This window comes from Dipodomys merriami, unplaced genomic scaffold, assembly GCF_024711535.1.
Source record: "Dipodomys merriami isolate MVZ:Mamm:240054 unplaced genomic scaffold, mDipMer1.0.p SCAF_143, whole genome shotgun sequence".
NCBI lineage: Eukaryota > Metazoa > Chordata > Mammalia > Rodentia > Heteromyidae > Dipodomys > Dipodomys merriami.
Window position 1 is genome coordinate 1344061 of NW_027202749.1, and position 26672 is coordinate 1370732.

General features: G+C 59.3%; 1 protein-coding gene across 4 annotated transcripts in view; it reads right to left on the bottom strand.

Annotated features, from left to right (window-relative positions):
• Nucleotides 1-26672, bottom strand: part of Zfyve28 (zinc finger FYVE-type containing 28) — a 90255-nt gene that overhangs the window by 28728 nt on the left and 34855 nt on the right. For 2 of the 4 annotated variants that reach the window (XM_070021699.1, XM_070021698.1), the window contains exons 2-6: nucleotides 19008-19148; nucleotides 13531-13668; nucleotides 11855-12057; nucleotides 10706-10795; nucleotides 9606-9695 (exon numbers count right to left, since the gene is read on the bottom strand). In XM_070021699.1, the coding sequence (XP_069877800.1) occupies nucleotides 9606-9695; nucleotides 10706-10795; nucleotides 11855-12057; nucleotides 13531-13668; nucleotides 19008-19148 (662 nt within the window). Of the gene's footprint in view, nucleotides 1-9605; nucleotides 9696-10705; nucleotides 10796-11854; nucleotides 12058-13530; nucleotides 13669-19007; nucleotides 19193-20032; nucleotides 20059-26672 lie in introns of those variants that run through there. The other 2 variants (XM_070021701.1, XM_070021700.1) reach the window with 2 other exon arrangements.

Sequence of the window (26672 nt, forward strand, 5' to 3'; positions counted from 1 at the left end):
TGTAGTATAGCTCCTTCTTCATTTTTGCTGCATGCAGGATTGTTTCCTTATTATTCAGATCTATCATTTTTACTATAATGTGTCTAGAAGTTTTTCTCCTGGGATCTTGCTTGTTTGGTGTTCTATAAGCTTTTGTAATGTAGGTAAGATGGTCTTTTTTGAGGTGGGGAAAATTTTTGCTGATTATCTTATTAAATAGGTGTTGCATTCCCTTGCTCTGGAATTCCTCACCTTCGTCCACTCCGATTATGCGAAGGTTAAATTTCTTAGCATTATCTGCTTGCTCTTGAATTTCTCTTTGGTTTAATTTGAGTGATTTTTCCATATCTGTCACTTTTTGGTCCAGTTGGTGTATTCTGTCTTCTGTATCTGACACTCTACCTTCCATTTCATTCACTCTGTTGACAGTGGCTTCTATTGTGGTTTGCATGGAGGAAATGGATCCCTTCATGGATTCAATGTTGGTTCTCAGAGTACTGATCTTACCTCTCAATGAGGTATGCATTACCTCTAATTGGCGTTTATCTCACTTCTTACTGAGGTTTGTGCAGCTTCTATTTTTGCATGCATCTCTTGTTTGATACCCTGTATCTCTTTGGATAGTTCATCCTTGTGCTCTTTCAATTTCTGATCAATTTCTTGCTTTATTTCTTGAGTCATTGCCTCCAGCAACCCTTGGATGTAGCTTTTGTCCTCCATTCCTGCTTTGCTCCCACTGGGGCTCTCCCCTGCGTGGCTGCTGGCTTTTGAGGTGAACTTGCTGTCCTGGGTGGTGGTAAACCTTGTGATTTTTCTCTGTGATTTTCGCATGGGGGTTCAGGAGACTGCTCTGCAATTTTGTTTTGGTGTGTCTGTCTTTGCTTGGTTGCTGATTCTGTATTGGTAGAGAGAGTCTGTGCCTGATCCGGGTTCTGTTGGAAGCCTATTTCCAGCTGCTATTCTGACCTACTTAGGATTCTCGGCTCTCTGCTGTAGATTGCTGGCAATTCCCACCTTTGGAAGGGTTGAGCAGCTTAGACTGCTTGTGTTTGCTCCTACGGGTGCTCTTGGGAAGATCAGATGCTCTGGATGTACTCTCCCAAATACTGGAGTCTGCTATGGGCTCCTGGTGTGTTTTGGTTTGTTTGTTTGTTTTGGGCTGGTTGTGGGCTTGAACTCTAGGTTTGGGTGCTGTCCCTCAGCTCTTCAGCTCAAGGCTGGCACCCTACCATTTGAGCCACAGCACCACTTCTGACCCTTTTTGCTTTTGTGATGCTGAGGAATCAGATCCAGGGCCTCATACATCCAAGACTATCACTCTACTGCTGAGCCGCTTTATCTGCCTGAGCTCCTGCTAACTATCAGGTGCTGGCAGCCTGTGTTGCCCAATTTCCAGCCTAGGGTATATGGGTGGAGTTTTGGTGGGGTTTGGGCTTCTCTTGTCCTGAGACTCCAGGTCTTCTGTTGTCACAGGCGTGCTTCCCGGGGAGTGCTGTTCCCTGTTTTTCTCCCCTCTGTTGAGGCGTATGCTCAGCTTTTTACTTCAGTTGGGAGGAGTTGGTTGTGTTCAGGCCCGATCCCCAGGCCTGGTTCCGGCCCCAGCCTGGAGCGCGCTTGTTAGGCCTGTGCTGATGTGTATACCACCTAGGTTATGCAGCCTGGAGCGCACTCGTTAGGCCTGTGCTGATATGTATACCACCTAGGTTATGCAGCCTGGGGTACACAGTTCAAATTTCTTCTACTGTTGGTAGTCTTGACCCAGGGGCGCTGTTCCTGGCTTGGGCATTTAAGCTCCCTTCCAGGGGCACTCTTGCTCTGGCCTGGCCAGCGGAGTGTGCTCCATGGGCTGGTGGAGCTCTCAAACAGTTCCCAGTTTTAGTGGGTCCTGTGGTCCGGGTGTTGGGGTAGGGAGTCTAGGTCATGGTCTGGGGATTCCCTCCAGCTCTGGTCTCCCTTGAGGGATACGCTGTCCCCTGTGGGGTACTCACCCTGGAGCTGGTTGTTTCTGTGTGGTGTAGGTCGTCAGTTGTTGTTGCAATCCGGGCTGGGCTGGGCGGTGGTGGCTCTGTGTGATTCTTTTCTGTCTCTGCCTCTATCGAAGCTGTCGGGTCCACAGTGTCCACGCTCAGGTGGCTTCTTCGCGGGTTGTAGAGATCCGGTGGGTCTGACGCCAGTGCTTTAGGCGGCTTCTGCTCGGGTGGTCTGCAGGCCGCGTCGTTGCGATCGCGATTGGGCAGGTCCGGTGGCTCAGGCGCGGGTGATCTGCAGGCAGCCCCCTGTGCCTCTGGGACCCCGACGGCCCCCACCAGGTCTTGCGATCGCTATTGGGCGGGTCCGGTAACCTCAGGCAGCCTCTGCGAGGGTGGTCTGCAGACAGGTCCCTTTGTCGCGTTGCTGGTGCCGGGCAGCTTTGGCGGGATGGAGCCTCTCTGCTGGGGTGGGGAGTGAGGGGTGGGGGTGGGATCCTCCTGGAGACTCCCGGCTTGTAGGTTTCTCTGTTCCTGGCGATCAGTTGTTCTGCAAGCCGGTACCTCAGGCGTGTGTTCTGCAGGCGGCCCGGCTGGCCGGCGGCTTGGCGCACTGCCGCGGCCAGTAAAGGTTGGGGGAGGGGTCTTCGCTCTTCTCTGTTCTGAAATTCTTCTTTTCCTCTCTTTCTTTTTTTGTTATTTTCCACCTCCGGTTTTTCTCTGAGTGTTCGTCTTTTTGTTGATGTCGGTCTCTTGGGGAAATTAGCGTTGGAACTCGAACTCTCTTTTTGGTTGGGGAGAGCTGTGGCGTTTCCCTACTGCCCCGTCGCCATCTTGGTCCCCCCTCCTGGCCTTAACTTTTGACGGTAAACCAGGTGGCCTCAGGACAGTGAAAAGAGGCAGAAAAGGAGCCGAGTGTGTGTGGTTGGAGGTGGGGGCTGGGTGTTGAGAGGCCGCCCCGGCCTTCAGCAATCCCCGCAGTCCTGTCGGCTGAGGACAGGGCAGTCCCCCCTGAGCGGCTGACCTGAGCATGTGCCCGCCGGCGGTGCCCTGCAGCGGCCAGTGCTCCCACACCTGCCCCGCCAGGGTGAGGTCAGGGCAGAGCCCCACAGCAGCCCAGTTAAGAGCAGTAGAAGGGGCTGCTGCCCAGGGCCTGGCCATGCTGGGCTCATCTGGAATCTCGGGCATCAGCCCTGTGCCCCAGGGCCCTGTGCCCAGCTGTGCTCACACACTGGAGCACTCAAACCACAAGCGCCTGCTCTGTGCCCATCCTGCCCCCTGCACAGAGGCTCTGGGAGCAGCCCAAACCACTCCGAGGGGCAGGCATGGCACAGGGCAGACCGGCTCTCTGTGTCCCTGTGAACGTGGGCAAGGCTGGTGACATTGTGTTCCAGGAGCTCAGCAAACACCTGCACAGAGTCCTACTGGCCTGGCCACTGACGGCCATGTGCTCTTGGAGAGCGGGACGGGGGCATGGTCCTGGTGGCATGTATGCCGGGACACAACGCACACAGGAACCCGGCTGGAAGAGGCTGCAAAACCCACCCTTCACCACTTTAAAGCGTGGTGCCGCTGGGTAAATACATAGTATTGTGTAAGCTCTGCCTCTCATCCCCCTCCAAGAGTACCTGCAAATAAGTCCTCTCCTCTGCCCGCCCCCCCCCCCATCCGCCCATGCCACCTTCTGGCCCACCACTTCCTGTCTGTCTCCAGTTCACCCACACAGCACGTCCCATGTAAACTGGATCCTGCAGTGTGTGATCTGCAGCTCTGCTCTCACTCCCCATCGGGTTCACGGTCACGGTCGCTGTGCGGCGTCAGCACTCCGTTCTCACCGTGCACACACGCACTGGGTTATCATTTATCCCCAGATGGCTATTTGGGCTACCTCCTCCCTCAGACCACCTGAGGCCAGCGATGGACCATTCCCAGAGACCTGGTCAGTTGCGGGGTCATGATTTTAGTTTCTTTATTCTTTTAAAAGAACTATTCGTCTCTCTGCCCCAGGTTTGCCATGGTCAATTTAAAATAAAAAGTCCACTGTGGAAAAAAAAAAGAACTATTCAAGTAACATTGACCCCAAAGAAATGTATCCTTTACCTGACCTACGTAACTGTAACCCTCTGTCCTCAACTTTATATAATGACAAAAACAATAATACTAAAAAGAACTGTTCTAAGATAAAGCCTTTAAAACCAGTTTTGGGAAGACTCAGTCTCTCCAGCCTCGGTCTCCTCCCTCACAGGCAGCTCAGTCTCTGTGCAACAAGCAGTGTTCAGGTGTACAGTGGTCACTCGTAATGTGTGTAATTACAGGAGGGAGGTCTCGAGCTGAAACGCGGTACCCCCGGCATGGACAGCGGTAGCCCCTCCATGAGCGGCTGTAGACCCTGCATGGACAGCGGTAGCCCCTCCATGAGCGGCTGTAGTCTCTGCATGGACGGCGGTAGCCCCTCCATGAGCGGCTGTAGTCTCTGCGTGAGTGGCTGTAGACCCTGCATGGACAGCGGTAGCCCCTCCATGAGCGGCTGTAGTCTCTGCATGAGTGGCTGTAGCCTCTGCATGGACAGCGGTAGCCCCTCCATGAGCGGCTGTAGACTCTGTGTGTCTGGTCCAGAATGGCTCTGTAGCCAATGAAGAGGGCGCTAGGCTGCAGTCCTGTGGGAGCCAGTGAAGTCCATCGCAGGGCAGCCTCAGGACTGGCCTGAAGCCAGTTGGGGCCTGATTCCTTGGGTACACTGCCTTGCTGTGAGGTAGGAGCCCTGTCAGTGGGCCTTGGTGCATGCTCTGCCTGAGCACACACCTTCCTCCATCTCCTGGGGAGCCCCCCCAAGCCACTTTCCAGGCTGAGCCCAGAGGGGGGTCCCCCCCGGAAGCCCTCCCACAACCGCCCAGCTCTGCCGTGGGTGGGCAGACCCTGGGCCAGCAGGGCAGACTCGGGGTGCACAGCATGAAGAAGTGGTCCTGTGCTCAGGCTCCTCATCTCCTGGGACATGTCACTCCACACTTCACCCAGACCAACCCAAACATCCTCAGATGATGGGAAATTCCAAAATTCAAGTAATTACGGGGCTTCAAGTGCCATCCCACTGGGAGGGTGGTGCACATCTGCAATCACACCACTTCGGAGGCTGAGGCAGGAGGGTCCTGAGTTCAAGGCCAGCCTGGGATACAAAATTCAGTGTAAAAAATAGTAAATAAAGTACTGGCCCTCTGGTGTGAGGCGACCTCTTTGGATTTGCTGACTTGACTGCTGAGACGAAGAGTGGTAAGAGGAAGGGCCAGGGGTCTGAGCCATTGGAGGGTTCTGGAAAAGCCTACAGGGCCGGTCAGTGAGGAGCCTGAGCCTGGCCAGGTAGTGCAGGACTCCGGGGGGGGGGGGGGGGAGGGTCAGGCCTCGCTGTGGTGAGGGGCGTGCCTGTCCTCTGCAGGGAGGGGGGTCAGGGGGTGTCAGGCCTCTCTGTGGTGAGGGACGTGCCTGTCCTCTGCAGGGAGGGGGGGGTCAGGCCTCGCTGTGGTGAGGGATGTACCTGTCCTCTGCAGGGAGGGGGGTCAGGGGAGGGTCAGGTCTTGCTGTGGTGAGGGATGTACCTGTCCTCTGCAGGGAGGGGGGTCAGGGGGGGGTCAGGCCTCGCTGTGGTGAGGGATGTACCTGTCCTCTGCAGGGAGGGGGGTCAGGGGGGGTCAGGCCTCGCTGTGGTGAGGGATGTGCCTGTCCTCTGCAGGGAGGGGGGTCAGGGGGGGTCAGGCCTTGCTGTGGTGAGGGATGTACCTGTCCTCTGCAGGGAGGGGGGTCAGGGGGGGTCAGGTCTTGCTGTGGTGAGGGATGTGCCTGTCCTCTGCAGGGAGGGGGGTCAGGGGGGGTCAGGCCTTGCTGTGGTGAGGGATGTACCTGTCCTCTGCAGGGAGGAGGGTCAGGGGGAGTCAGGCCTCGCTGTGGTGAGGGATGTGCCTGTCCTCTGCAGGGAGGGGGGTCAGGCCTTGCTGTGGTGAGGGATGTACCTGTCCTCTGCAGGGAGGGGGGTCAGGGGGGGGTCAGGCCTCGCTGTGGTGAGGGATGTACCTGTCCTCTGCAGGGAGGGGGGTCAGGGGGGGTCAGGCCTCGCTGTGGTGAGGGATGTGCCTGTCCTCTGCAGGGAGGGGGGGTCAGGCCTCGCTGTGGTGAGGGATGTGCCTGTCCTCTGCAGGGAGGGGGGTCAGGGGGGGTCAGGCCTCGCTGTGGTGAGGGATGTACCTGTCCTCTGCAGGGAGGGGGGTCAGGGGGGGTCAGGTCTTGCTGTGGTGAGGGATGTGCCTGTCCTCTGCAGGGAGGGGGGTCAGGGGGGGTCAGGCCTTGCTGTGGTGAGGGATGTGCCTGTCCTCTGCAGGGAGGGGGGGTCAGGCCTCGCTGTGGTGAGGGATGTGCCTGTCCTCTGCAGGGAGGGGGGGTCAGGCCTCGCTGTGGTGAGGGATGTGCCTGTCCTCTGCAGGGAGGGGGGTCAGGGGGGGTCAGGCCTCGCTGTGGTGAGGGATGTACCTGTCCTCTGCAGGGAGGGGGGTCAGGGGGGGTCAGGTCTCGCTGTGGTGAGGGATGTACCTGTCCTCTGCAGGGAGGGGGGTCAGGGGGGGTCAGGCCTCGCTGTGGTGAGGGATGTGCCTGTCCTCTGCAGGGAGGGGGGTCAGGGGGGGTCAGGCCTTGCTGTGGTGAGGGATGTGCCTGTCCTCTGCAGGGAGGGGGGTCAGGGGGGGTCAGGTCTTGCTGTGGTGAGGGATGTGCCTGTCCTCTGCAGGGAGGGGGGTCAGGGGGGGTCAGGTCTTGCTGTGGTGAGGGATGTGCCTGTCCTCTGCAGGGAGGAGGGTCAGGGGGGGTCAGGCCTCGCTGTGGTGAGGGATGTACCTGTCCTCTGCAGGGAGGGGGGTCAGGGGGGGTCAGGCCTTGCTGTGGTGAGGGATGTACCTGTCCTCTGCAGGGAGGGGGGTCAGGGGGGGTCAGGCCTTGCTGTGGTGAGGGGCGTGCCTGTCCTCTGCAGGGAGGGGGGTCAGGGGGGGTCAGGCCTCGCTGTGGTGAGGGATGTACCTGTCCTCTGCAGGGAGGGGGGTCAGGGGGGGTCAGGTCTTGCTGTGGTGAGGGATGTACCTGTCCTCTGCAGGGAGGGGGGTCAGGGGGGGTCAGGTCTTGCTGTGGTGAGGGATGTACCTGTCCTCTGCAGGGAGGGGGGTCAGGGGGGGGGTCAGGCCTCGCTGTGGTGAGGGATGTACCTGTCCTCTGCAGGGAGGGGGGTCAGGGGGGGTCAGGCCTCGCTGTGGTGAGGGGCGTGCCTGTCCTCTGCAGGGAGGGGGGTCAGGGGGGGTCAGGTCTTGCTGTGGTGAGGGATGTACCTGTCCTCTGCAGGGAGGGGGGTCAGGGGGGGTCAGGCCTCGCTGTGGTGAGGGATGTGCCTGTCCTCTGCAGGGAGGGGGGTCAGGCCTCGCTGTGGTGAGGGATGTACCTGTCCTCTGCAGGGAGGGGGGTCAGGGGGGGTCAGGTCTTGCCGTGGTGAGGGATGTGCCTGTCCTCTGCAGGGAGGGGGGTCAGGGGGGGTCAGGCCTTGCTGTGGTGAGGGGCGTGCCTGTCCTCTGCAGGGAGGGGGGTCAGGGGGGGGTCAGGCCTCGCTGTGGTGAGGGATGTGCCTGTCCTCTGCAGGGAGGGGGGTCAGGGGGGGTCAGGCCTCGCTGTGGTGAGGGATGTGCCTGTCCTCTGCAGGGAGGGGGGTCAGGGGGGGGTCAGGCCTCACTGTGGTGAGGGATGTACCTGTCCTCTGCAGGGAGGGGGGTCAGGGGGGGTCAGGTCTTGCTGTGGTGAGGGATGTACCTGTCCTCTGCAGGGAGGGGGGTCAGGGGGGGGTCAGGCCTCGCTGTGGTGAGGGATGTGCCTGTCCTCTGCAGGGAGGGGGGTCAGGGGGGGTCAGGTCTTGCCGTGGTGAGGGATGTGCCTGTCCTCTGCAGGGAGGGGGGGGTCAGGCCTCGCTGTGGTGAGGGATGTGCCTGTCCTCTGCAGGGAGGGGGGTCAGGGGGGGTCAGGTCTTGCTGTGGTGAGGGATGTACCTGTCCTCTGCAGGGAGGGGGGTCAGGGGGGGTCAGGTCTTGCCGTGGTGAGGGATGTGCCTGTCCTCTGCAGGGAGGGGGGTCAGGGGGGGTCAGGCCTTGCTGTGGTGAGGGATGTACCTGTCCTCTGCAGGGAGGGGGGGTCAGGCCTCGCTGTGGTGAGGGACGTGCCTGTCCTCTGCAGGCCCGGGGCGCTGGCCTGTCCCGATGCTCAGCAGCACCCCATGTTTCCACTATGCTCATACTTCATTTGCCCCCACAGTCCACTGTGTGTCTGCTCTGTGTTCTCCAGGCCTCAGTGAGGTGTCTCTGGAGTCAAGGTGTAGTTGAACAACCAAGGACACCCCCAAACACAGGGCTCAGAGTTTGACCCTGAGAAGCTCAGAAATGCTCAGAGACACAAAGAGTTCTACTGCTATTTACGCAGGGCCTGAATTCATTCACGCACTGCCTTAACACCTTGGAGGCTGAGGCCCTGCGTGCCAGCTCCACCCGCATCCCCCGAGGGGCAGGGGCTTACCAGGTATCCAGCCTGCCTCCAGGCTGCCATCCACCTGGTCTCCAGCCTAGCAGGTTCTGCTTCCCGGCCTGTCCAGAAATTATGCCGTCAAACCAATCCTGTCCTTTGGCAGAAGCCAGGGGACACCTGGTCCTCGTGTCTCTCTGCTCCCTTGGTCACCTAACAGGTCTGCGTGGGGTGTGGCCAGCCTCCCCGGGTGAGCCTGTGCCCAGCAGGCTGCCGTCCTGCGTCAGGTGGTGAGGGCTCAGCCACCTCGCACTACTCAGGGTGGGGGCTCCCCTTCACCACTGAGCAAATCAGGGGTGCTCAGGATGTTTGGCTACTCATCTGCCAGGGGAGGCCAGAAGGCCAGCTCAAAGAACGCACCAGGGCCAACGCTGGGACCGCACAGGGGCCAGCCCGAAGACCGCACCAGGGTCAGCCTGGAAAGCGCACCGGGGCCAGCCTGAAGAGTGCACTGGGGCCAGCACTGGGACCGCACAGGGGCCAGCCCGAAGACCGCACCGGGGTCAGCCCAGAAAGCGCACCGGGGTCAGCCCGGAAAGTGCACCGGGGCCAGCCTGAAGAGTGCACCGGGGCCAGCGCTGGGACCGCACCAGGGCCAGCCCGAAGACCACACCAGGGTCAGCCTGAAGAGCGCACCGGGGCCAGCCCAGAAAGCGCACCAGGGCCAGCCTGAAGAGTGCACCGGGGCCAGCGCTGGGACCGCACCGGGGCCAGCCCAAAGACCGCACCAGGGTCAGCCCGGAAAGCGCACCGGGGCCAGCCCGGAAAGTGCACCGGGGCCAGCCCGGAAAGCGCACCGGGGCCAGCCTGAAGAGTGCACCAGGGCCAGCCTGAAGAGTGCACCGGGGCCAGCCCGGAAAGCGCACGGGGCCAGCCCAGAAAGTGCACAGGGCCAGCCTGAAGAGTGCACCGGGGCCAGCCCGGAAAGCGCACAGGGCCAGCCTGAAGAGTGCACCGGGGCCAGTGGCTGAGCAGCCACTACTGGGCCGCGGCTAACAGAGGCCCCGGCGGCCTCCGCAGGGATGGGCCACCAGGATTCTGCTCGTGACTGTCGGGGAGGAGGGCACTCACCACACGATGGCCAGCCTGGGGATGGTGAACATGAGAGCAGGCTCGTAGTCATCAATCATGTCCTGGGTCAGGTACCCGAAGTCCAGGGCCCTGGCCGAGGAAGACAGAGTGTGAGCCCTCGCCTACGCCTGCACCAGGCCCCCAGCATGTCGGGGAGCGCGGCCCACTGCGCCTGTGCCAGGCCCCCAGCACGTCGGGGAGCGCAGCCTGCTCAGGCCAGGCCTCATCACCCCAGAGGACGGGCCTGGAGGGTGACCTGCACCCAGCAGCAGCCCGTGTGCCGCGCAGTGGGCTCCCCGCTGCATGGAGGTCCAGGCTACTTTCCAGCTTTCCTTTGGCCCCAGGAAAGGACAGAAAACACAGAGGACCTATTTGTGCCACTGGGCGTTTGTTGTGACACCCAACAGAGCAAAAGAAGAGGCCGTGCAGCCCTTGCTCTGCTGCACCAGGAAACTGACACAACCCTGGTGCCAAGAATAAACATGGGGCAAAGATGATCCTCAAGCAAGGGAGCTTCCCAGCCGCCCTGCCAGCCGGCCGACACCCCTGAGCAGATGCTGCTGCCGCCAGGACCTCAACGCAACAGGTTTTTCTGTCACCCTGTGTTCTGGCAATCTGAAACATCTCTCAAAAGAACAGACAGTCCCTTTTAAACCTACAAACTACGGTGTGCTTTAGTCAGTTGTAAATCACTTAGTGCCAACAGCACTATACAAATTGGGGCAATACTCCAGGAGAAATCTTGGCCCCAAAATCCAAATGTAAGAATCTGCGCCAGGCCTGAGGGGTACCGAAGGCCCACCCTGCGGTGGTGCTTAGCAGGACTGGAGCCCACAGGGGCCCCTCCCAGGGTGAGGTGGAGGAGGGAGTCCGAGGTCTGGGCAAAGGCATCAAAGCTGAGCCCTCTGTGCTGTGCTCCCCCACAGGACTCCAGCAGTGCCCTGGCCCTTCAGCCTGAAGCACAGGGGGGCATGGGGCTGGACCAGCAGGAGGCGGGGTGGGGAAGGCAGTGGACCAGGGCTTTCCAAACTCCAGCAGCTTTGACAGGGATGACCGGGCTGCTTGTGGCCTGGAACAGGGCAGGGGAACAGGGTCCTCACCTCTCCACGGTCTCGCAGAACAGCACGATGACCTCCTGCTGCACGTAGTATTCCCTGGGAGACTTCACCGGCACCATGGCCGAGACGTAGCTGCGAACAGCAAGGGCTGTCAGGCCTTGGGATCTCCCCAGACCTCCCCGACAAGGTATTACATTAAACCCCCAATTCTCAACAGTGCTGCAGGTCATAACTGCATAAATGTACAACTCCCAGCTTTACGGGTATTTTAAATCAGAGCTCCTGCCAGGGCAGACCTGGAAGGCCCCACAGCCGGCACCGTGTCAGCCCTGACCACCCGAAACCATGGTTGCCTCTCATGACTGTCCCCACCTTTACCCTGGCCAGAACGGGGCAAAGGCGGGGGGCCACGACTGCATGCATGGATACGTGGTAAGCAGCCCGTGCGCCTACTGGGGACAGCCTGGCCGCATGCCTCTCTGCAGCCCAGGAGTCAGCCCTGGCCGGACAGCCAGCAGGGCGGCTGCCCAGGGGCAGTGCCATCGTGCGAGGTCATTCAACCGTCTCCCACGAGAACGCTGGCTGTCTTCAGAACCACTGCCTGACCTTTTCTTGCTGTGGAAGCTTTGGGAATCCAAGGAGGGAAGGAGTTAAGGTGCAATTGTCTGCGCTCCGGCCTGGGGGGTGGGGGGGCTCTCCCTGCGTGGACCCAGCAGAGCTCCACACATCACAGGCAATCTTCACCACTGTGACTGCTGGCCGTGGATTTTGCATCCCACCTCTTCACAGCTGCATGTCTACCACAGTGTGCCTGCCATGTCCCCACAGGTGACGGCTGCGTGTCCCCACAGGTGACAGCCACGTGTCACAGTTGTACGCCTACCACAGGGTACCTCCCGTGTCCCTGCTCATCTCACAGTGTGCCTGCCGTGCCTCTTGGTTCCCCAACAAGTCTTCTCCCCCGGAAGCCCATCACAGCCAGGACCCTGCAAGACCCCCAGGTCACATCCCCGCTCACCCCCGCAGTGCCCCCAGGGTTAACCCCACAAACAGGTGGCACCATAGACCCCGACTTCTCCATTTTCTAGCGAGAAACTCCAGGATGAGCCCCAAAGAGCTGTCACTCCCTGACCTGGAGGGCAAAGGCGGTGACCCCCACACCTGGGGCGTAGGCCTGGGTCCCAGGGTCACCTGAGCTCAAACTCTGCGAAGAGGATGTCAAACTGCCGCAGGGCCTCCCGCATCTTCTCGGTGTAGGTGTTGAGGTCGCGCAGCGCCTGGTCGCGGAGGGCACCCCGCACATCCTCCAGGCTGCGGGTCAGCGCCTTGGCCAGGGGCCGCATGGCCATGCTCTCCAGCTCTCGGTTCATGATGCTGGAGCCAGCGGCCAGGCACTGTGGGCAGAAGTCGGGGAACAGGCGTGGGAGTAGCCCGGGGTTCCCAGGGGCCACCCCGTCTGCAGGGACTTGACCGCAGGCCCCAGGGCCTGAGCACCCGTGTTCTTCTGGGCAAGGACTGGGCACCTGCTACTGACGGTGCCCCTCCTGAGGCCTCCATCACTTCAGGGCAGCCACAACCACAACAGGTGTCCCCAGAGACGGGCACGGCCTCGGCAGGGACCCAGGAGGCAGGCAGGGCACGGGGCTCAGAGAGGGCTTCGCACAGCCCCCCAGTGTGGGGCTCCTGTCCCCTCCAGACCAGCACACGGGATGGCCATGGGCCTGGAATTCCCAGAAGCCACGCTCGGGCCTGCTCCTCAGCACAACACACCAGGGCTGAACTGACCCCAAGCACGGTGACCTTCAGGGAGATCACAGACACCTCAAGGCTGGAGAAACCCAACCAGCCTGGAACCCAGACCCACTCCCCTAAGCATGCCAGGCTCTGGGCCGGTGAAGAGCCCCCTGACCACAAAGCCTCCACTTCTGCCAGGCCTCCAGCCTCACTCTGTGTCCTGGGCTTTTACTGACTGCTCTCGGGTCAGGGGTGGGGGTGTAGCCAGCCTCTATGGTGGGAGGAGGGTGTCCTCCTGGGGTGGGGGTGCCTACACACCTGCTCAGCCTTCACCCGTTAGAGCTAAGCCCATCTGCAGTGCCCATTGAGGGCAGTTTCCTGAGTAGCAGAGCAAGAGGTCCCAGCTTCAGCTACCGGCCATGCCCAGAGCCAAGCGCGGAGCTGGGGGTCCCGGGACCACACTGGGAGGCCAGCAGCCCGGGGCCAGCGGCAGGGCCTGTTCCCCGAGGAGCACGCCGAGGTTGGATGTGGGCACAAGGTGCTGGCTCACCACAACCAGCCAGGACTCCGGAGGCTTTCCCAGCCAGTGGTTTAGGGGTGAGGGGTCTGGCGCGTGGGGCACGAGGGTTAAGGGGCTACAGAGACAACGGGACAGCACGGGGTGACAGGCAGCAGGCTGCAGCCCCACCCCTGAACCTCAACATCTGCAGAGCACAGCCAATGCGAGGTGCCTGGGTGACCCCCAGCGGGGCTGCGGGAGGCCGGGGCTGGGGACACCAGTCCTGCACTCACACGGCGGGCACTTTCCTCTGGATGCCTCAGTGTCCCCAATGGGAAATAAACATAAAGATCTGATGGACTACTATGACATGTGGCAAAAATCAAGGCCCCCTTAGTAAGGATAGCCTGGCTGATAGCGGTAGTGTTACTACAAGTCCTTTTGGGGGGGGGGTCCTGGGTGTGTGGAGCCCTGGGAATCTCATTAAAAACCACCTCTGCAACACAGCGTTGCGGCTGTCTCCCTTGGAGCAGACAGAAGGCCCTGGGCCCCGCGGTGCTCAGCGTGCTACAGGCACTGCCTGGACGAGGCCAACCCAACCGAACACCCAGGGACCCAAACAGCCACTTCCTACCTCAGCACCAAACCACAGCTGGCCAGCCAGGTTGTCATGCCGGATCTCCTCGGGGAACTTGACACAGAAATCCCGAGGGGCGCGGTCCTGGGGGATGCACTCATCCATGATCTGGCTGATGATGTTTAACACGTTGTCCTGAAACAAAAGGAGCGAGCATGCCAACACCACATCCGGCTGGCCCCACCGCACATGGCACAGGCGCCACGCACATCACTGGTTTTTTGTTTTTTTTGTCAGTCGTGGGGCCTGAACTTTGGGCCTGGGCGCTGTCCCTCAGCTCTTCAGCTCAAGGCAACTGCTCTACCACTTGAGCCACAGAGCCACTTCTGGGTTTTTGGTGGTTTATTGGAGATAAGAGTCTCACGGACTTTCCTACCTAGGCTGGCTTTGAACCGCGATCCTCAGATCTCAGCCTCCTGAGTAGCTAGGACAGCAGGCGTGAGCCACCGGTACCTGGCTATCTCCGCTTCTTAAGATACAAAAGTAGTCCAGTAGCATGCCTTTGCTGGCTGTACACTTCCCAGGAATGTCCCCAGAGTGGACAGGCATGCTGACATTCATCCCTGAGACCCTTCCGCAGGTCAGGCCAGGCCCACGTGGCCTCTAGAGCGGTCCTGGTGAACTTCTTTGAGGTGACACTGGGAAACTTCCCGTGGCACCGTGAGGCTTTCCCAGCATGCCTAGAAACAGCGAAGTGGTGCTTGCCCTTCCCCTGCCTGTTCCCTGCAGTAGCGCTGTGTCCATCCTGCGCACCTCTCTGCACACCTGTCCAGTCTTCTGAGGATCCAGCCAGCAAATGGAGCTGCTAGGTCTGCAGGCTCGTGTCTGAGTTTGCTTCTCTCTGCCACATTTCTGTGGCACAGGTCTGGGCCCTGAGAGGTCGCGCACTGCCAGTCAGGTGCACAGCTGAGGGGCCCGTGAAGCAGGTCTCTCCTGCCGCACACTGAGGGGACACCGCTCCCTGTCTACCACACAGTCAGCACCCTGTAGGAATAAAAGGCCTTTCCCAGCCAGGTACCAAGGGCTCACACCTGTAATCCTAGCTACTCAGGAGGTGGAGAATCATGGTTTGAAGCCAGTCTGGGCAGAAAAGTCCATGAGACTCCATCTCCAATTAAGCAACAAATGCTGAGCTGGAGACATGGCTTAGGTGGTAGAGCACCAATCATGAGCTCTCTTGCTCAGAAGCGAGAGCAAGAACTCTGAGTTCAAGCCCTAGGATATACATGTGCACGTGTGGGCATGCACACACGCACACACACACACACACACACACACACACACACAGCCTCTTAGCTCTCTCCTGGATTACAGCTGACCTTAAGAAACTATGTTTTAAAAACAAGTTATTTTACTTCCTCATGCTCAAAATACAAAATTCATGAACTGAATGCATGCCTTGTATCTTCAAGGAAACCAGGCTTATTGTGTCTTGAATTCCAGCTTGCTCTTCCCTTTAACACCGTCTTGTCTTCAAGCACACAGAACCCTGTCTAAATCTTTCCTTCTTTGCCCGCTCCTCACAGGAAGTCCCGGGATGGGGAAGCAGAGTGGCGCGGAGGGCTTGCGCAGTGACGTGCTGCAGCTGAGCCGCTTCCTTGGCTCCGTCGGCGCTGCCATCTCCCGGTGTACTTGGCCTTGCATTCTGCTGCCGTCACCCCTGTGGGGACAGGCCACTGTCCGGCTTCTGATGGATAGCGGTGTAAGTGGCGGTGTGGTCTCAGCCCTTCCTTCCCGGGTCTCCACCACCTTAACTAGTGCGGCAGTCACTGACATTGGTGACTTGCAAATGTGGGTGTAATCACTTTAGCACATGCATCTCTAGAAATGGAATTCCAGAGTCAAGAGTGTGATGTGCACTGCAGGCTCTGATTAGATTCTGCCAAGTTGCTTTACAGAAAGCTCAAACTAATTGACTCTCACCCCCTGTAATTTGGGATCTTGGCGTCATTCCCTTCTGCCTTCGGAGGCTTACGTTTCAAACATTTTAGGAACCAGATATGGAAAATCACCACCAGTGGGGACCATGGGGCTGGAGAACCCTCTGCACTGAACTCTGAGGCACAGCTCTCGGGCAGAGTAAGGAAAACGTTACGCCTCAGCGATATAAAAGAAAACGGTATCTAGCCAATGATGAAACAGTGATGCTGATCAAGATGCATTGAACTTACAAACTGGCACGTTGAATGATAATCCCTGTTGTACAACTACTTAAAGGAAAAGAGAAAAGTAGCCTCTAGTCAACATTGAGTGGAGCTACTGTCATTTCTTCCTAAAAGCCTTTCTGGCTAGGAAGGCCTGGTTCTATGGTCCAATAAAGGACAAAGCAATAAGGTCAATAGTGCCAGGTGTTGCTGTCAGTGTGCCTGCACAAACCCTAGCTGGGATTTCTAATTCCTCCCAAGATGGAGTGGCAGGGGCCACCATCACCTCTCCCAGAGATGGGCCTCAAGACCCTGGACAGAGGAAAGGAAGTCCGTGGGTTTGAGTCAGGAAAAGCCAGGCAGGTTCGGCCAGGGCTCCGCTGGCTTCACGTCAGAGCATGGGGAGAAGGCATCGGGGGAAAGGAGGGCTCGGCCCCCAGGCCGGGGAGCAGGAAGAGGCCTTTGCTGGTGCTGGCTGAGGATGGGAAACCCCTGCTTTGCATCAAGGAAAGGAAAGGGGTCAGAGGTCAGAGAGGTAAGCTCTTGAATGAGCGCTGATCTGCTGAGGACCTTACACAACAAGATCCGAGCCGCAAAGGAAAGTGAGGAAACGTGAATTATCTGCTCCAATACACTTTATATCTTTTTTTTTTTCCACTACTGACATTTGAACTCAGGCAGGTGCTTTACTGCTGAGCCAGTCGCCAGTCCCCCCCTACCCCCCGCTTTTTAGTTCTGAGATGGGCTCGTGCCTCCGCCCCAGGAGCATATACCCAGACATCTGCCTGTTTGTAGCTGGGATTATAGGTGTGTACCACCAGGCACAGCTTCTCCCATGGAGAGCGTCTTGCAGACTTCTCTGCCTGGGACTGGCCTGGAACCAGGACCATCCTGATCTCAGCCTCAAAGTAGCTGGGATTACAGGCTTGACTCACAGGTACCCAAGAGAAGATAGGTCTTGATAGTATACTACCAAAATTCTTCCAAAAGGAAATAGGATACTATCTATTCAATAAACTGAATTTTAGTTAAAAATCTCCTAACCAAGGAAGTTCCAGGCAGGGTTCATAGCTGCTTCTACCAGATGCAGAAGAACAAAGAGCACACTGCTATACAAACACACGAGCACAAGCGCCAGTGTCTGTGAGGTCTGACCTTACCAGCAAAACGGGTGAGGAGCCAGTGACTGCTCATAACGGACACAGACATCTTCAACAAAAGGTGAGGAGCCAGTAACTGCTCATAACGGACACAGACATCTTCAACAAAATTTTAGGGAATGTAACTTGACAATTCATAAGAATATGTCATGAAAAGTAGAATGGAGCCCAGAAATGCTGGGTCGTTTCCTTAATGTCTGAAAATGAACCAATGTGTGCCTCGTGAGGCTCCTTCAGGGCCAATGAAGCAGAATCTCCTGGTCTCTGTCTCAGTGAGGACTGAGAGCCAGTGACACAGTCTAAATTACACATTTCTTTTTGGGGCTGGAGTTTGAACTCAGGGCCCCATGCTTGCTAGGCAGGGCACTCTTCTATTCGAGCCATGCCCCCCACCCTTTTGGCTTTAGGTATTTTTCAGATAGATCCTCATGCTTTTTGTTCAGATTGGCTTTGGGCAGTGGTCCTCCCCACCTACAATAATCATAATCAAAAAGTAAGACTTGGAAGTGGCTCTATGGCTCAAGTGGTAGAGCACCCGCCTTGAGCCGAAGAGCTCAGGGACAGCGCCCAGGCCCAGAGTTCAAGCCCCACGACCGACAAAAAAAAAAAAAAAAAAAAACCAAAAAAAAAAACACAAACAAAAAAACCCCTAAGACTCATCTTTTGAACCCTAGGGCTGAACATGTGGGTCAGTAGTACAGCACCTCTTCAGAAAGGGCAGGGCCTTCACCAGACAGGGAAGGAATGCGTCTGGCCTGAGCATTCCACCCCTGCCCCGCCCCCGTCTCACTGTGACGCCAGCCTGGAAAGGGGCCACAGCCTGCTCCAGCCACCTCTCCCTTTCCTCCCCATGGCCTTCAGACAACGTCATCAGCAGAAGCACCCAGTCCACAGCGAGAGGGCGGGAAGGGACAACATTCATGCCTCACAGGGACCAAAACCTTCCCCTCTGTCCCACGTGGGCTGCAGAGGGGGTGGCTCCGTCCTCTCTGAGCATTTCCTCCTGGAGCACCTCCGGCAGGCGGCCCCGGGCCCTGGCCAGCATGTTTGTAACGTGAGGCTGGAGGCAGCAGCTCCAAAGGACAAACAGCTTCATGAGTGGAGGCAGTCACCAAACAGCGCAAAGCCACAGAACCCAAAAGAAAAAGGGCACAGATCATGAGGGGGCCCCAAAGGTGTCCTGCTGGGAGGGAGGGCTCGTGGGTCAGGCCACGTGGACAGTGTCCTGCTGTGGGGGGGCCTCTGGGTCAGGCCACGTGGACAGTGTCCTACTGTGGGGGGAGGGCTTGTGGGTCAGGCCACGTGGACAGTGTCCTACTGTGGGGGGAGGGCTTGTGGGTCAGGCCACGTGGACAGTATACTGTGGGGGGAGGGCTTGTGGGTCAGGCCTCGTGGACAGTGTCCTACTGTGGGGGGAGGGCTCATGGGTCAGGCCTCGTGGACAGAGTGTCCTGCTGTGGGGGGAGGGCTCATGGGTCAGGCCTCATGGACAGAGTGTCCTGCTGTGGGGGGCCTCGTGGGTCAGGCCTCGTGGACAGTGTCCTACTCTGGGGGGCCTTGTGGGTCAGGCCACATGGACAGAGTGTTCTGCTGTGGGAGGCCACGTAGGTCAGGCCTCGTGGACAGAGGGCATGTAGGAAGTGGCCCAATGGACTGGCATGGGTCCACCACAGACCTGAGCCAACCTAGGTGCTACCAGCTGGGCCCCAGGTTGCCCTCCCGCAGGGGCCGCCCATGGCCGCTGTGCCAGGGTGCACGTGGTTGCAGTCCTGAGTATTTTTAGTAGCTGCTTCCAGGCTGTCTGTGAATTATGCAGCAGAAGCTGCAGCCCGTGAGTCAGCAGCGGTGCAGGGCCACGCTGCCCACTGCCCCCCGCACCCCTGCAGGGCGCCTGGAGCAGGTGAATGGGTCCCGGGCGGCCAGCCGCCCCCGGGCTCAGGAGCCCAACCCCCGCCCACCAGCTTCTGTTCCACACTGGGGTCCCGTGTGCTGACTGCCCCTACCCCACTGTGCTCTGCCACGACCTGGGCTGGGCTTCTCCAGCACTCCCGAGGGACCCCAAGGCTGTCCCTGTGGAACAGAGGGGGGTGACAAAGGCCATCCTAGGTCTGGACACCACCCAGGCAGGACCAGCCTTTCCTCCAGGGCCACCCCCGGACCCGCGGCTCACCTGGCAGGAGCGAAACTGGCTGACGAGCAGAGTGCACCGCTGGGGGTCCTTGCGCCCGTCCAGGCTGTCCAGCTCCGCGGCCACCTGGTTCAGCTCCTCGTCGGCGTAGTAGAACTGGGCCAACAGCTGCGGGTCTGACCTCTGCAGGGAGGAAGGTGCCAGGAGTGTAACGTGGGTGCTGACAGCTGGAGGAGACACAGAGCTCGTGACCCTCTGCCTGGGCCCAGGCTCAGAGCAGAGCTGCTGCCAGGGCGGTCTGGACCCTTCTACCTGCACAGCAGACTCCCTGCACACATAAACTGGCATGTTGAATTGAAACACTTGTGCACAGCTATTTAAAAGTAATTTGTGTAAAGAAGCGTTAGTAAGGTAGGTCACCATGGCCTATGGAGCTCTGGCTGGGGCTGCGGGGAGGTGGGGAGGCGGGCAGCACAGGGGCGCCCCCCACCAAACGCGCTCAGCACTGTTCGGCTGCCACTGCTCTTTCAGCAAAATCCAGGCTCTTTTCCTGCCACCCCTGCGCCTGCCCCGGCGCGTGCGCTGCCCGGGTCATACACTCATTGAGGGGTCCTCTGTCCTGCGCTGTGGGGGCCTGGTCTCCTGGGTCTGAGATTCAAAGATTAGTGCGGAGCTGCAGCCTCCTTACCGGAGCGCCTGCAGCACAGGGGCAGCTGCTGACTCACGGAGCGTAGCACCTGGCCGTGTTTGGGGCTGTGTTTCCCTCTCCACTCTCCTCCCAGACAAGCAGGCCCTGTGCTCCGCGCGCTCTGCAGCTCTCCCCTCCACTCCCTTCTTGGGCCTTGTCCCAGAGGTGATGAGGCCGTGGTCATCATCCGGCCCAAACCACCCGGCCAGCCCAGGATGCCGGGAGAAGAGGGAACCCCAAGGGCGCCTGAGCAGAGCGGCCTAGGGCAAGCCCTGAGGCCAGGTGCTGGGGAGCACGGAGCTGCCGCGGGCCGGGGTGGGCGCCACGCCTCCCTAAGCCTTCCCAGGAGCCGAGGGGACGCCCATCCTCTGCCGCTCACCCCGCAGAGGCTGCCGTGCCCGAGTCCTGGTGCAGCCCACGCTTCGCCTGGTGGCGAGGCCCCAGCACAGCTGCGGACAGAGGTGAAAGAGCCCCGGTCACCACGCGGCCACTCTGAGGGTCAACCCTGGACAGAGGTGGAAGAGCCCTGGTCACCACGCAGCCACTCTGAGGGTCAACCCTGGACAGAGGTGGAAGAGCCCTGGTCACCACACGGCCACTGAGGGTCAGCCCCGGACAGAGGTGGAAGAGGCCCGGTCACCACGCGGCCACTCTGAGGGTCAGCCCCGGACAGAGGTGGAAGGCTGCCAGGGGTGCCCTGAGCCTGTCACCACGCGGCCACTCTGAGGGTCAACCCCGGGGCCGCAGGCAGGTTTCCGCCTCTCCTGTCCAGAGTGAGGCCCAGTCCCTGCCCTCCCTCTCTGAGGCCCAAAGCTGTCGCCTCACTGGTGAACACAGAGCCCAGCTCTCTGCTTTCAGATGAAGCCTGCCCCCCCCACACCCTCCTGTGCCCTGGCAGAGGGCAGCCAGGGGCAGCGCTGGGTTACCAGCTGACAGGTAGCACCCCGTGCCTGACTCTGGGCCCACGCACCTGACGCCCAAGGTGAGGCCATCACTCAGATCGCCAGAGCCACACCTCCTCTGACTCCAAGCCAACCGGCTCCCCTGTACGCATGGGGGGCGGGGAGGAGGGGCCAGTGCTGAGAGCCCCGCAGCTGACGCTCTCCGCAGCCCAGCGCTGCCCTCAGAGCTGGACTGAAACTCAGCAGGCAGCACCACCCTCTGCGTGCTACACAGCCCAGCTGCGGCTCACCGATGGGCGCCATCTGCCCAGCAACCAGGCCAGGTACTGAATTTGGGGCACTGGAAAAGCAACGATGTCTCCAGAAGACTAAATCTCTGCTTGAGAACAAAGGCACGGCGTGGGGCAGAGGCAAACACTGGTTTTACCTGGCTTTGATTTCAGTAAACCAAAGCCCTTAACACCAGACCTGTAGATAGGTGGACTAACGGCAAAGAGCTAGATCACTGCTCTCCCCTTCTCTCTCCCCCACAACCCCCACACAGGATGAGAAGAAGAAATGAAGAGTATTCAGGAAAAAAAAGTTATGAAAATACAAAAGGCCCATGCTATTTTAAACTTTCAGTTCTCCACTGAGCCAGCTCTCACCCCCGCAGGACTGGTATTTCAGACAGAATTCAAAGTTCCCGTGTGTCTCTTGCAGTGTCCCTGGGTGGGAGCAGCTAGGAGCCAGAACGAGTCTTCTTCCTATGTCAGTCATAACCCCAAGACCTGAGACACTGTGAGAGGAAGCCCCCAAGCAGGGTCCATGGAAATGAACTCATACAACCAACAAGATTCAGTGTGTTCTGATTAACAGCATCCAGAAGAAAAATCTGGGCACCAAATTTCCATTTCTAAGTATACAGGTAGGAAACAAGCAATTGCCTTCATCACACAGCGCTACACTGGTGAGGTAACCCCAGCTCATACACATCTCCCCCACAGGACTGTCCCAGTAACCACCAGCTGCAGCCAGAGGGGTTAGGGCTCGAACTCAGGGCTTAGGCGCTGTTCCTGGGTGCTTTTGCTCAAGGCTAGTGCTCTACCACTTGAGCCATGGCTCCACTTCCAGCTTTTTGGTGGTCAACTGGAGATAAAGAGTCTTACAGACTTTCCTGTCTGACCTGGCTTGGAATCACAATCCTGAGACCTCAACCTACAGGAGTGAGCTACCAGTGCCTGGCTAAATTAGCACTAGATTTTTAACACTACATTTGATTTCTTTTTAATATTCCTAAGTAAAGTCCACAACACACAGGAAACAAATGACGTTAAACAGGGATGACCTTATTAAAATGTGTACAATGCACAGTGTAAAACAAGAAATTAGAAGACGGGCTGGGAAGGTGGCTCAGTGGTAGAATGCTCACCTTGCATGCCTGAGGGCCTGGGTTCAATTCCTTAGCACCACATAAGCAACAAGAAAAAAGCCGGAGGTGGCGCTGTGGCTCAAGTGGTAGAGCACTAGCCTTGAGCTGAAGAGCTGAGGGACAGCACCCAGGCCCAGAGTTCAGGCCCCACAACCAAAAAAAAAAAGACAAAAATAAAGCCATGAAAAAAGCATTTGCTCCGAAGACTCACAGAACAAACAGGGTCTTTGACAAAGGCAATCAGAAAGCAGCTCTGAGCTCAGACACACAAGGCGGATGGGCCGACACAGACCTGCTGGGCTGTCCGTTTGTGCCGAGTCCCGGCGCGGGACGCGGGCTGCAGCGTGGCGAGGCGGGCCCTGCCGCAGGCCTCCTGGCACCAGCACCGGGTGGCGCTGGTTTCCTGGCAGCTCTGAGGGCTCAGGCCATGCTGACTCAGGGCTCCGCACACTTCGCACCGTTGGCCTGGACAGTTCCTGGCCGCCACGCGCCGTCCAGGGCAGAGCCCCGAGCCCCACAGCCCCGCTGCTTGGGTGCCTCCCAGGGAACGGTGTGTCAGCGTGGACCTCCGCGCTGGAGGTCCAGCCTGGACCCTTCAACACCACGTCTGAGGGCCTGAAAGGACACCGGGCTGCTCGAGCAGCAGCACCACGGGCCTGGCCAGGCCCTGGGAGGGGAGCAGCACCACCAATGGGCAAGGTAGGACAGGCGGGTGGGACAGATGGCCGGCCAGGTGGCCCAGTAGACCAGCGGACACATCCTCCACCTCAGGTTTGAGCCCAGGGCGTGAGGCCTGGAGGCCCATGGGGCACACGCCCCCAGCAGATGTCTGTAGACACCACCCAGACTTGGAACACCAGTTCCCAGACAGACCACCCTACACGGCCAGTCTTGGGCCGATCACCCTACTACTCAGTAGTGCTGGTGGCCCCAGGGCACTTGCTTTCCTGATCTTAGCAGATACTCAAAGATGGTGGCCAGACACAGACTTCGGCGGGACACGCTGGCCAGACCCCGGGGGTCAGGGGCCCAAGGTGCCCACTGGACCCTCGCCAGCCCTGGGCCTGCTCTCGAGGAAGGCCCTCGACCTCACACTCAGGGTCAGAAATCCAAGAGCACCGTAAGTGGCCAAGGAAGGCCTCTGTTGGCATCTGGCTTTGTGGCTCCCACAGTCAGGTGACCCACAGCCCCAGCATGGCAGCTGCCAGGCCAGCCCTCAACCAGCGAGGGATCAAAAACAGGTCCCCGGGGCCAAAATGCTCGCCACCCCCACAGCCCACCTAGGCCCTCCTGCAGGCCTGCCGCCGACTGTACCACTGAGCCCCAAATTGGGCCTCAGGACCCCCCAGGGCTGCCAAGGCCACTGGCCCAGAGTGTATCAGCCTCCCCTCAATGGGTCTGGAGCTCACTCCTGTAATCACTTGGAGACAGCCTGCTGTCCCTCTGGCCCCTTGAGGAACAGCGGCTGGTCCATGCCCTTCCACCCCCCTTCTTCATCCTGCCTTTGGGAGGGGACCTGGAGCGGGCCCGCCGGTCATCATGCCGGCAGCTTCCTAGCCTGGCCTTTGCTGAGGCTCCCGCCAGGCCCCTGCCAGGCCCACTCTCAGGACGCGGGTGCCAGCGTCCTGTGTCATCTGGGCTGGAATGGGAAGCCTTGCTCTGCATCTGCCGCCAGGCCCATGATCTCCTCAAACCTGCCACACACCTTGATTGGAGAGTCACCACCAGTGCCAGCTGCTTCCTCCTGGGTCCTGGGAGGGACCCAGAGCCTGGTCAGGGCCGGACGGGGAGACAGAGCCCAGCCACAACTTAAACACAGCGCATCTGAGAGAGCAGCCCGCGCCACCTCACCCTGCAGATCCTGCAGATCCTGCGCCTCAAACCCTCCGTCTCTGTCCCTCTCGCAGGAGCTCTCAGTCTTCACTGCAGAACTGCTGGGATGAAGGTCACAGGGCAGCAAGAGGCAGCCCAGGGCGGCCTGGGCTCTGGCATCTCCTCCTGGAAGGGCGCATCCTAGTAAGGAACATCCCTCACGCCCTGGGGCTGCTCCTCGGTCCCCAGAAGCTCTGCCGACTCCTCTCAGCCACTGTATTCAGTGGGGCAACGTGGAGACCCGATCTGCTGGGACAGCTTTCTGGAGTCTTGGAGGACCACAGGTTCAAGACCACCCCTGGGCTATACAGTGAGACTTTGTCTCAAAGAAAAGGAGGCCGAGGTAAGCAAAGCTGCACCGGGCCACTATCACTGGGCTGGGGCTCGGCAGCTCAAGGTCTGGGCTCTCCCGTGTGTGGTCTCTGGCTCGGGGCACGTCTGGGAACAGGACTGGGACGTCCAGAGCCCACACACAGTAGTAGGTCGGCCTGCATGGACACCATGTCAATTCTGAGCACTCAGGGGGTCCCTACCCACCTGCGGGCCCACTTACCCCACCCAAGCACCCGAGGACAGTCAGCCTCCTGCGCCGGCCTCCAGCCTGACCCAGGACCCCGGCCAGTCTGCCTCACTGCTGCCTGGCCAGCCGGACCAGCAGGAGCTCACCTGCCGCAAGGACACAGCCTGCCCTCCACAAAGCCCTCTCAAAGAGGCACGGGCGCAGGCACTGGCTGAGGAGCTCGTGCCCTCCCATCAGTTAGTGTGCTGTTCCTAGGGTAGGACAGGAACGAGCGCTCCCCACAGTGTGTTTAGAGAAACAAGGCCCTGCGGGAAGGGTATGCATTTTAAAAAGAAAAAGAAGAGAGGGAAGGAAGGGAAGGAAGAAAGGGAAGAAAAGGAAGGAAAGGAAGGGAAGGAAAAGAAGGAAGGGAAGAAGGAAGGGAGGAAAAAGAAAAAAAATAAGCCTTTATGGGGTTGGAGGCATGGTTCAGTTGGTAGAGCACTAGCCAATGAGTGTGAGAGTTCGAGTCCAGGTCTCAGACCTAAAGACAAAGGGCCTGTGGGCTCCAGGTGGGCCCAGGCCCCGGGGCTCCAGCTCCGGACCCTGCCCTGTCACACACTCCACCTCAGACCACTCTGCAAAGTGGCCTTGAAACGCGTGGGGCCTGGCCACGAAGCCGTCATCATACGCACAGCAGCTGTGCAGAAGGCGGCTGGCGAAGGCCTCTGCCCTGACCACCCTGCCCTCCGCAGAGTGGCCTGTGGGGAGCCTGGGCTCTGCTCCCCCCCAGCCACAGCAGGGCAGGACCTGGCATGGGGCGCCACCAGGTGGTGCACCTGGGCTGCCCCAGGGAAGATGCCCATGCTCAGCATAAGCACCCACTCCCCAAGCTGCCCAGGCCACGGAGGCGGAAGGGCAGAGCACGGGTGGGGGCCACCCGGGGCTTGGGCTGACAAGGGTGAGAAGAGGGTGGGGCACTCACCCAGGGCGGCTAGGAAGACAGGAGGTCCTGGATCCCCCACGCTGTCCAGGGGGCAGGAGGACAAAAAAGGAGCTGGGCCTCCTGGCACCTGCTGAGAGAATCTGGGCACTCGCAACAGGACCTGTGAGGCCTTTCAGGAGTGTGGGACCTGCGAGGTCACCCTGAGCTCCTCCCGTCCGCCCAATGTCCCTGTGCTGCCTGGTGGCCCCCTGCCAGCCTGGCCACAGACTCGCTCCGGGCAGAACAAGGCAGAGCAGGCCCCTCCCTGCTTCTGGTCCAGTCTGGAATCCAAGCCCTGAGCCCCAAGTCCAACCGGGAAGGAACATCCAGAAAGATGCGGCCCCCATCTGAACAAACAACATTTGACTGCAACGTCCAGTCACTCCGGATAAAAAAAAATAGTCATAAAACCTTATTCACACTGGAGATTCACGCTCAGTTCCCAGAGGCTCACTAGGCTCTTTGTTTGTGGGGTTTTTTTTTGTCAGTTGTGGGGCTTGAACTCTGGGCCTGGGTGCTGTCTGTGCACTCTTCAGCTCAAGCAAGTGCTCTACCACTTGAGCCACAGCACCACTTCCAGTTTTCTAGTGGTTTATTGGAGATAAGAGTCTCACAGACTTTCCTGCCTGGGTTGGCTTTGAACCACAATTCTCAGATCTCAGCCTCCTGAGTAGCTAGGATGACAGGCGTGAGCTGCCAGTGCCAGGCTTTAGGTTGTTTTTGGGAAGATGATTTCATGTTTTTTGTTTTGAGTTTTTCTGCTGTCACAAAGGTGAGGAGGCACAGAGGGGCTATGGCTATGTCAGTCAGGTGAAGAGTACAGTTCTTCCTGGACAGTGTCCCTCCTTCCCTCCCACTCTCTCCTCCTCGCTGAGCTTCCATTGGTGCCCAAAATGATGTTTGCCAAGAACATGCCTCGACCAACCTGCAGGCGCCCCAGCCGCCCGACAGCCGGGAGCGTCCGTGCTGGGCGGCTGTGATTGCAGGGCCAATGTGGACACTGAAATAGAAACAACGCTGTCCCTCCGTCTTGCCAGCACTCCTCTCCCAGCCCGGGTCGCTGCCGGCTCAGAGCACTCCCCTCAGGCCCGCAGTGCTGGGCAGAGCGTGCTGGCTGCAGTTGTGGACGAGCCCATTCCGGGCACGGTGGCACGGTGAGGAGCGCGCTTGGAACCAGGGCGTCAGCTCTCGTGTGGAGATAGATCCCACCCAGGAAAGAGAAGCTGCAGAGAAGCCAGTCCCCCACCCAGGACCGCTGTGTGTGGGAGCAGAAGAATGTCCCCTTTTCTGCCAAGACACCCCTTCCTGGGGAGCGGCGGGCCTGGCCTTTGTTGTACAGCGCTTACAACA